The sequence below is a fragment of the Bidens hawaiensis genome, unplaced genomic scaffold (genome assembly GCF_021521415.1).
Source record: "Bidens hawaiensis isolate Kalapana, Puna unplaced genomic scaffold, B.hawaiensis_p1.1 tig00027525_1, whole genome shotgun sequence".
NCBI lineage: Eukaryota > Viridiplantae > Streptophyta > Magnoliopsida > Asterales > Asteraceae > Bidens > Bidens hawaiensis.
The window spans coordinates 46,016-55,827 of NW_027494450.1; the positions used below are offsets into that span (position 1 = coordinate 46,016).

At 33.7% G+C, this 9,812-nt stretch overlaps 1 protein-coding gene across 1 annotated transcript; it reads right to left on the bottom strand.

Annotated features, from left to right (window-relative positions):
* Positions 1–4,912: 4,912 nt before the first annotated feature.
* Positions 4,913–8,375, bottom strand: LOC143575501 (uncharacterized). Its single transcript, XM_077059861.1, has 18 exons — positions 8,243–8,375; positions 8,028–8,145; positions 7,764–7,951; positions 7,579–7,686; positions 7,426–7,490; positions 7,252–7,357; positions 7,088–7,171; positions 6,866–7,012; positions 6,647–6,775; positions 6,463–6,530; positions 6,315–6,348; positions 6,143–6,227; positions 5,979–6,046; positions 5,778–5,891; positions 5,667–5,702; positions 5,501–5,587; positions 5,331–5,422; positions 4,913–5,239 (listed from the first exon to the last, which is right to left on the bottom strand). The coding sequence occupies exons 2-18, from the start codon at positions 8,137–8,139 to the stop codon at positions 5,125–5,127; spliced, it is 1,638 nt and encodes a 545-aa protein (XP_076915976.1). The 5' UTR covers positions 8,140–8,145; positions 8,243–8,375; the 3' UTR covers positions 4,913–5,124.
* Between the last annotated feature and the right edge of the window lie 1,437 nt (positions 8,376–9,812).

The window sequence follows — 9,812 nt, forward strand, 5'->3', positions numbered from 1 at the left end:
ACTCTACCATCGCCATCACTACTAATGCTACCACCCGCTTGTCCACCGCCGCACCTCCCAACACAAACACCGCCCCTGCCGCATGACCGCCACTATCACCATCGTCGCCACCGCTATTTTCGTCGCCGGAGCTACCACCATCGTCGCTATTGCAGTTTTTTTTTTTGGTAAAATATATTATTTTGATATTAAAGTGTTTTTATTATTTCTATTTCATTCATACAATTTTTTTTATATACCAAACAACATTAACTAGCATAATGGCAAACATGAAAGATAAATAAATGGTAATGATCCATTTAGTTTCATTGTTCATTCTATTCATTCTCTCATCTCATTTACACTTAATTTCATTACCTCAAATCAAACATAGCCTGATTGTTTAACATTTTGATTGCTGATGTGGCGTGAGGTGTAACGCCGGTACACTCGGTCATAATAACATTTTCTATCAAATACTCAATATAAAAAGTTATAAAACACCTTTTATTCAAGAAAAGAAAACACGGTGTGTCAAATGTCAATGGCACTATCATGCTAAAAATGACAGTCAACGATGAACAGTCAAATGACCTTTTTATCCTCCACTTCACCAGAATATTAATATTAACATCTCTCTTAAATCTTACCACCGCCCTCCCTCCACCCACTTCCAACCAATCCTACGTCGTTTTACAAATTGCATGTATAAAAGAAGAGCTTTCAATACACCTACTTCTGGTCTTTAGCTAAATTCTCAAAACCATGATCCGTTTTCACATCATTCTCTCTCTAATCTTCATCTTCTTTGTCACCACTACCACTTCAACTTCCCGGTTCAACGCCTTACCACCCGGTTCACCGGTTCAACAGCTCTTTATACCTTCAACAACAACTATGTCTCCGGCTTCTACTGATTTTCAATCCGAGAAGAGAAGAGTTCCCACAGGTTCAAATCCACTGCACAATAAACGAAAGCTCTAGCTACTAGCTAGCTATTTATATATACAACGCAGGTTACATGTTTAATTGTATCGGATAGTGTATAGATTTATATATAGGTAATTAGTTCTTACGAATTATTTTCAGTTTAGATATTTTTTGTTTTTATTATATTTGTGATCATAATTTTTATACATACACGAGTGGTTGACATTCTTCGTTTTGAGATGTTGGATTAATGGATGTGGTTTTAGTTCTTTGAGATCTGTTTAAGTCACCGGAATAAGTCAAAGGAGTATTCTCATGCTTTGAATTTTTTTTATGGGTAACTCATTTTATTTTGTCCAAAACACGTGTGTCGCAGTGACAGCGGTATCTCTTTCAAATATCGTAATACTAAGTTTGAATCTCTCTTAAAGTGTTTCTGCCCATATTTCAGAACGCACATATGAGCTGAGATTCAAACATGTGACAACCCAGAAGGAAACCTCGTGACCACCCCACCAAAGTGTTAAGGTCGGTAATTCAATCATTTTCATGTTTGTTCATATAAATATTTTGTATTATAAATACTTGTTTTTATATTTTATATATGAACAAACAAACGTAGCTGAAGCTTAACGAAGAAATTAGTGAGAGTTCACATTTATATTTTATATTAGCAAATTCATAGTGAATGCTTTTGAAGAGAAGTGAACAGTATATGTTATATACTTATTTATGTTCGTTCAATTTAACTAAAAGAGTATATATTTTTTTCCATAATAAAATGGCTATAGAAACAATTTGTGGAAAGTATGATTTGTTTGCTCTCCAGGCATGGTTGATGCTTGGGTTTTATTTAAATTTTGGTTGATTCTTGATTATAGTTATTTAACTTATTTTGGTGGGTTGCTTTTCAGCCATGTACAGACTTGTATTGGTATATACTACTTATATCAAGTCATGAATACTACGGTGACACTAGTTATTGACAGTATTATATAATGCAAAGACATACATCTAGCTAGGTAATAAGTAATAATAGCCCATCTTTTTCTTGCTAATTTTACACTTAAAATATAGCCTAGAAAGTATAGTTAGAATCTTACAATGTCAAATGTATATATAAATTGAAATCATCAAAACTAACCTTTTGATAAAAGACAATCATAAAAAGTCAGGTTTCAAGAGGAGTACCTTTTATGAATTGGATCATATTGCAATTAATATCTATGGGCTCTCTATGTTCTATGTATTTTTCATGAGTCACACCTTTTTTAAGTCTATCTAATTATCAAATATAAAAAATGTGATTTTTTTTAGTTTCTCATCACTATATAGTGTTTATTGTTTAGCCACACACACATATGGATAGAGAGACAGTTGATGTTTAAAATTGGAGGAAAAGTAAAAGACTAGGGCCTAGATATTGAATGGTATAGTGTTAAATTCAATTAAGTATAACATACAACCAACCACCATGCACTTAATAAGACTCTCTCTGTATTACAGCTTTACACAAATAAAGTGCATGCATGTGTTTCCCTTTCTCATCTGTACTTTTAACTATACACATGTATATTTCAAGTTTTCAACTATCCTTTTTTCTTTCCCAATAATCATGCTTCTGCTTGCTAGTACTTTGTGCATTGTTTTTTTTTTCTTGAATAGCAACATAAATACCATATATTAAGAGATCAAGATAAAAACCTCCGGCTAGACGCTGAAGAGGCCCAAACAACCTAAGTTACAACTTCAAACAAGTGCCACTAAACGAACTAAAAGCGACCCAACAAAAACTCACACCAAAATACATTAAAAAAGGAACTGGACCCAAATTTCCTTGAATTTCGACCTCGACTTTAATTACTCATTTACACATGTACATGTACCTTGCAAATGGTACCAATTTCATCAAGACATCAACTGAAATCTTACACGTACGAATATTCAGTCCCACATTAAAATTTGTCATTATACTTTTTTTTGATTGGCAAATTTTATTAACAAAAGATGCCAAGAATCTAGCACCCAGGAGTCCAAGACTGTTGTGCGATGTTAACAAAAGATCCTACTAGTGGGGATGTTCATCTTTGTCGTGCGTTGTTGTGTTTCTCGCCTTCCAAATGCTCCAACTCATTACAGGAAAGATGTGTCGATGAAAAGTTCTTGATTTTACCATGTAAATTTTTCACACACCATTTCTCATCTTGAGTAATCTTAAATATATCAATTTATAAATAATAACTTCTGTCATTTAAATATCATTTTAATTATATAGCTTTTCTTGTTAAAGAAATCCTCGAAAACATATAAGTGGAGTTATAGTGCAGTGCCCATACATAGTAACACATAGCTAGCTCCACTTTAACTTGACCATAAACGTGTGCGTGCTGTTGTAAATGATTATGCATGCGAGCATTTCAGCCTTTAATATTATATAATATTTATTTAAAAAAAAGAATGTATTTTAAACGACAATTAAATTAAATTAAATTGAATTGAATTAGTTGGACGTTAAACACCAAACACATCAAGACCTAACAGGAGACACACAACACAGCCACCTCAGACCCGACATTACTTAAATTAAAGCTGGCACGCCTGAAATGGAAAAAACAAGGCTTTAGAAATTATAAGATTATGTCTAAAAACTAACCAAGGAACAAAACAACAACTAAAAAGCACAAACAAGAGAATGAATCATGACATAATTTGATGAAGCAGTGTGTCGCGACCGTGAGAGATTGATAGTCGACATCTTTATATTATCATTGTAAACGTTATATATGGTATTATGGTTCATTGTTTGGTACAATTTAAAGGTTCATTATTGTTTGAATTTACAAGGCATCAATCGGTTCTAAGGGCATCGTACCTGTTTGGACTTGAGAGGCGATAATTAGGTTTGGGGATATCACTTGTTCAACTAACATCACTTTGGTTGGTACTATGGATCTTGGTAATTGGTCGAGATACATAACATTAAGCATAAGTCCGGCTCAAGGGTCACCACAGTTTGAAAATGGCGACGGCAATATTTTAAAGGGCAGCCGTTTGAAAGGGTCGGATGCAACAATTTAGGTTTCGATTGGGCAAATGCGAAGATTTGATTAGAAGTGGTCCACATCAATTGGTTTTTGTTAGTGATTTTAGTATCCATTTTGGTTAATCGGGATTAACTTAAAAGAAAAGGGAAATATGAATATAAATTGATGTGAGTTATGACGTGTGTGGAGTATACATTTAGCCATGACTATTTTTATTTTACGAACTTACAAATTCAGGGTTCGGGTGGGCTGCACCCTCTTCGCTAGGTTCCAACTTCCAATGGGATTCAAAGCAGATGCCCCTAAATAAGCCCAAAGAGCGGAGCTATAAATGCCAGTGTCAGCTGGGCGATCAGTCGTAACCTAGCTACCATTGATAATGTTTCCACTGAGAGTCTTCCATTGTTTTAACTGTCCTAACTGTTGACAGTTATAATCGTAAACTGAAACATTGTGATGGTTTGTCCCGGAAGGTCTTTACTCTTTAGTCAATTCCCTAGGACACTGACTTCATAACAAACATGCATATATATATATATATATATATATATATATTCATTCTAGATATTCTCTATGAATTATCCAATTGGACTTTCCTTATGTACCAACAAAACATTTCAATCTAAAAGTGATTTGTACACAATTCACTAAAGATATCCACATTATACAAATTTATGTAAAATCTACAGTTCGGACTAGTCTCACGGTTTAGATGGTCGTGAACATTGAGATTGTTTGCAAATTGATTTGGTAACATAACAATCTGCCTTCTGTTAAAACATCATGAGTAAAACCTCTTGGTGAAAAACTCTTTGTTCCTTTGATCACTTCGCTTATCAACACATAGTACCGTGTTTATAAAGGGCTCTACGCCTCTACGTACATTATTTCTTAGTATCTCGAAAACTGATTCGCCATATGTTCTATGTTACGGAGGATGAAGATCTTAAAGAAATTGCCTGCTTTTGTGTAATACCCATTAATTATCAAACTCAACATTCCAAACATCAGGTTTTGAATCTTGATGTAAACTATAAACCAAACAGTTTTATTAGAAATCCATACCATGATGTTAATATAATGGTATAGAAATCTAAGATTGTTGCTGTAATAAGGTCAAATGAATAAATAATTTAGTCAATCTTGTATATATATATGCATATTTTTACACTTATCTCTTCTCTTCATGATCAAACTTGTAGTCTAAACCCGCTCCATATTTCCATGCCTCAAGTTTCCTTTTCCATTTGTACTTCTCCTCGGTTGAATAAGTATCAATCAAAGGCCTAACAAAACGTTCAAAAACATACATGATATCGCTTTATGATCCAAAAATGATTTATAATATCACATATTAATCATCATAAAAGATAATACCTTATTAATGGGTCAACATATATGGAAAGAAATGTATAAGATCCCAAAAGTGTAAAATGTCCTAGCCAGTCAATCAACACTGGTAACCCAACCTGTTGACCAAAACTTTGACTAAATCTTTTAACTTTTTTGTTAAATGAAAATCATGCAGTTACTTGTCTGTTATTTACCTGCTTAAATATAGAAGGAAGGATTTGAGGTTTTGTTAACATAACCAAGCCTAGTGTCTTCACGAGAGGACCAAACTGTATGACGTCCTGTAACCGTCAAATATAGTAAAGTCATAAGCAAAAGTCAAAGTTGGTTTTCAATTGAGAGCGAGACCTAACAAGTTACCTGAAGAAATGGTCTTAGCACTGGATCCCCTAGCCTATATGGAAATAATGTGAATAATTAATTATTAGTTAATGAAAAATACATAAAAGTTAAAAATTAATGATATTATGCCTGCATGCTCTGGAAATTGGCATAGAGAAGATCGTTGATGAAATCGGGTGGGACCCCAGCTCGTTTTCTTGCTGACATGGCTCTTTGGAATAACCAAGAAGCGCTTAAATTTGGCTGCAATTTAAATTTCATTAAAATAAAATATTAATATAAGCATACATATAATATAGACAACACAGGAGTAGATGCTGTATTGCTGACCATGTATGGATTCAATAACGACAGATTTTCAGAGTCTAAAAGATTTCCACTGATTGCTTCATGTATTCCTGAAATTTAATACAAATAAGATGAGCCCCTGAGCATGAAAAAGATTACAATTTAGACATTTTAGTTGACTTGAACTGGTTTCGTATTATAATCACCATCTGATAGTCTTCCAAGATGCCTGGTCAAACTCCCGAAGACGCCAAAGGAAACCGGAGACTGTATGCCACTAGCATCACCAAACTACATTCGATAATAACTGATAATAATATATTAATGGGAATTTACAAATGTGAATTAGAGTATCTTCAAAAGATATGAGTATCACACCTGTAGAATACGATTGAAAGCTGCTGGCAATGGACTGCAGATTCATTCTCCAATGAGAAAAATGAGTCAGTCAGATATTTCATTTTAATGAATATGAAGATCTTATAATTAACAATAACTTCAACTTTCATTAAGTAGCATTTTCTACCTGTCACGGAAGGTAGGGAAAATGCCATAAATAACTCTCAAAATCTCTAAATCATCCAAAGACACTTCCTGGATGAAATACAAAGCATTTCATCAGTATATATTAACATAAAAACATGTCTAATCAAAGTTATCTAAATCATCCTAGCAGACTATGAATAAATTCATGGATTTTAGTATTTTACCTGATACTTAGGCATCAAATCCCAGTAATCTTCTAGCAACTCTTCCAACTTGGGGCTACTAGGTTGCGGTTCAACATAAGTAAACATATAAGTAGTCCGATCCAACGGTCCAGAACCAGCAGGGAACGCCTGTTGATTTAACAAAAAAGATGGACTTGCAGATTAAAAAAACACGTCATTAATAACATTTTCAAACAAGATAATCTGATAATTAGTTACCTCCCAAAAGTATTGTGCTTGTGAGTTTCCAACCGGCTTCACCTCAGCACTACTAAATATCACATCACTTCTATAATTTTCCTTGAAACCACGACAACAAGAACCGACAACTAGGCATACACCATCAGGCTTTCTGTTTCCTCTAATCTGTTGTTAGATCATGCTAAAATTAGCTTATAGATTGATAATGATTTATAATCAAATTACTTTATTAAATATTACCTGTTTTAGCACTGGTGAAAAGTTTCCCATCGCATCAATTATGAGACTAGCTGACAAAATCTTCCCTTCCGCTAGTTGCAGTACCTTCAAAACCGAATTTTATACATAAACGTTTTGTTCCATTCAATCAATTAACTAAACGCTATTTGCATTAGAGATCTTACTGCTATATCTTGATAAACATTTATGCTAGACACACTGCAACCTTCATAGATTACTCCACCAAGTGAAGTGAATCTTTCCCTCATAATATCTATAAGTTTTGCAGGCCTACAAGTAACAAAATTTTATATAATAATAATAAACAAAAGTAATGGAAAAACGACAAGAGATCTTACGATACACCAAGGTTAAGAATATTTGAAACCCATATCTCTCCTTTACTCTCAAACCCACATCGGTTCTGCGAATTACAAATTAATAACATTTTGAGTTTAAACTTTAAAGGTAATATTAACTAATTATAACTAGATGATGGATGCTATTGCTACCGGATTGAATACTGAAGTTGTAGCCTGATCAATGTCATCTTCTGTTAATATTCCAACTTCAACAAGTTCCAAAAGCTCCTTCCTTGATATATTCCACTCTTGTTCTCTCTAATAATAAGTGAATCAAAATGTCAAGATAATGATTCAAATAGCTACTGTCACAAACAACAAATTTACGTATATACCCCTTTTAGTAAGTTCCTTTCAACAACTCCTACTCGCAGGCCTTTCAAACTTAAGGCTGTGGCGATGAAGATCCCTAAAGTACCCCCGCAAACCAACACATCGAACTTGTTCACTTCTTTGTTCATCGTATCGGATTGGCTAAACAAACCAGGGATATTTGTGACAACTTTTCTAGGTTCTTGAACTACTGCAATTCATAATTACATTTGACTAAATTGTAGCAAAATATTAATAACTTTAGAAATCAAAATTTTGAAATTGACCTGTTTGATCAGAGCAAATGCTAGACCACAAATTATCCAATCTCTTCAATGCTTCATACGAGTACGCCCCACCCGCACCGCCGACTTCCCCACCCACCGAAATGCCTTCCATTATCCTCTACACATGCCCAAATTTATTAAAAAAAAAAAAGTTCAGCTGGAACTTTAATCAAACACTTGGTGTGCATATACAAGATTCTTGAAAAAATGGTTACTTGGGTTCGTGAAGACAGTGCTTTGGGCTGCAAAGTAAGCTTTTTTGGTGATTTGAAGTTGTGAGCAAAAGGGTGTTTGGAATAGCCATTGAATTTTGATGGGTGTGGTTGAAGATGAAGTTGAATTACAACCATTGTTTACTGTTTAGGATTCGGAAATGGTTTGATTTACATATGTTAGCGGTTAAATTGGATATGTGTACGAGTATAATACACGTTAAAAGCTAACATTATGTGTGTATGATCGGATAAACCTTGTGGGAAAGATCAAGCAATCGCTAGCCAGTTATGAAATATGTTGATTTACATTTTTAGTACTTCAAGTTTTAAGCTACATCTTAATTTGCTAAATACTAATTTATGTCTACACCTCTTGGTTCGGTGTAGGGTGGTTAACTGATTATCCATGATTGGGTCAAACTACCAGTGTTATCGAATTTTGTTTTATTTGAGGAGCTAATAGATCTTCCGAGTAAACATAAAAGCAAAAAGGTAAGAGTGTGAGATTATACAAGCGATTTTGTAGGTTACTTGTTGGTTAATTTGGAGAACGAGAAATGAGAAGATTTTCAAGAATGTGCTGATATCGGTAAGCAAAGTGGTAAATGACATCTAAGAGACATCATTTCTTTGGGTGAAGCATTGGAGCCGAAGATCGAGCTTGGATTGAAATCATTGATGCATGTTTAACTTTGAAAATTTTCCCACTTAGTTTGTTGTTTTGGTTTTTTGTTTGCAAACTTGTACTCTCTCCGTCCCATTTTAAGTGTCTTAGTTTGAATTTTCAAGTCTTTCTTTTGCAACTTTGACCGTAAATATTTTTGTTCGTGTCATATAATACTTAATGAAAATTATATCAATGTAAAATACATTTAAAACCCAATCCATTCATATAATTTTCATCAAGTATTATATGACACGGATAAAAATATTTACGGTCAAAGTTGCAAAAGAAAGACTTAAAAATTCAAACTAAAACACTTAAAATAGGACGAAGGGAGTACTTTTTTTAGGCTCCCTGCGACTTGCACCCTTTTTATTATTCTTTAATGATATCATCCTTTCAAAAATAATAAAAAAAAACTTAAATAAGTAGGGTGAGGTTGCTGTACAATAATTGTTTAAAGTACGATAGATACGCGGGATGCTTGAGGGCAAAAACAAAAACGCTCAAAGAAAAAAATTTCTAAACGCTAAAAAACGGTTTTCGTGAAAAAAAATAAAAAAATTGATCGATTAACAATCTAAAACTGTTTTTTTCGGTGAACCAATGATTAATTGGATATGTATTGACGATTCCGAGATGTTGGGATGTGATTTCATAGATCAATTTTGTGAATATAGGGTATTCACGTACCTATTGTACGTTAAGGTATTATATCTATCTTCTCTCTAAATAAGTATGCAATCGGAGTTGTTTATTTTATCTTTTGGGCTTGCGACCCATAGTGGATCCTGTTCACCGTTTTAGGCCCATTAAGAGCTTTTGGCAAGGTTTTTATCCCTACATATAACATATATATTTGTGAAGAGAAGCACACACATGACACATTTATGTGTCGTTGCCTCT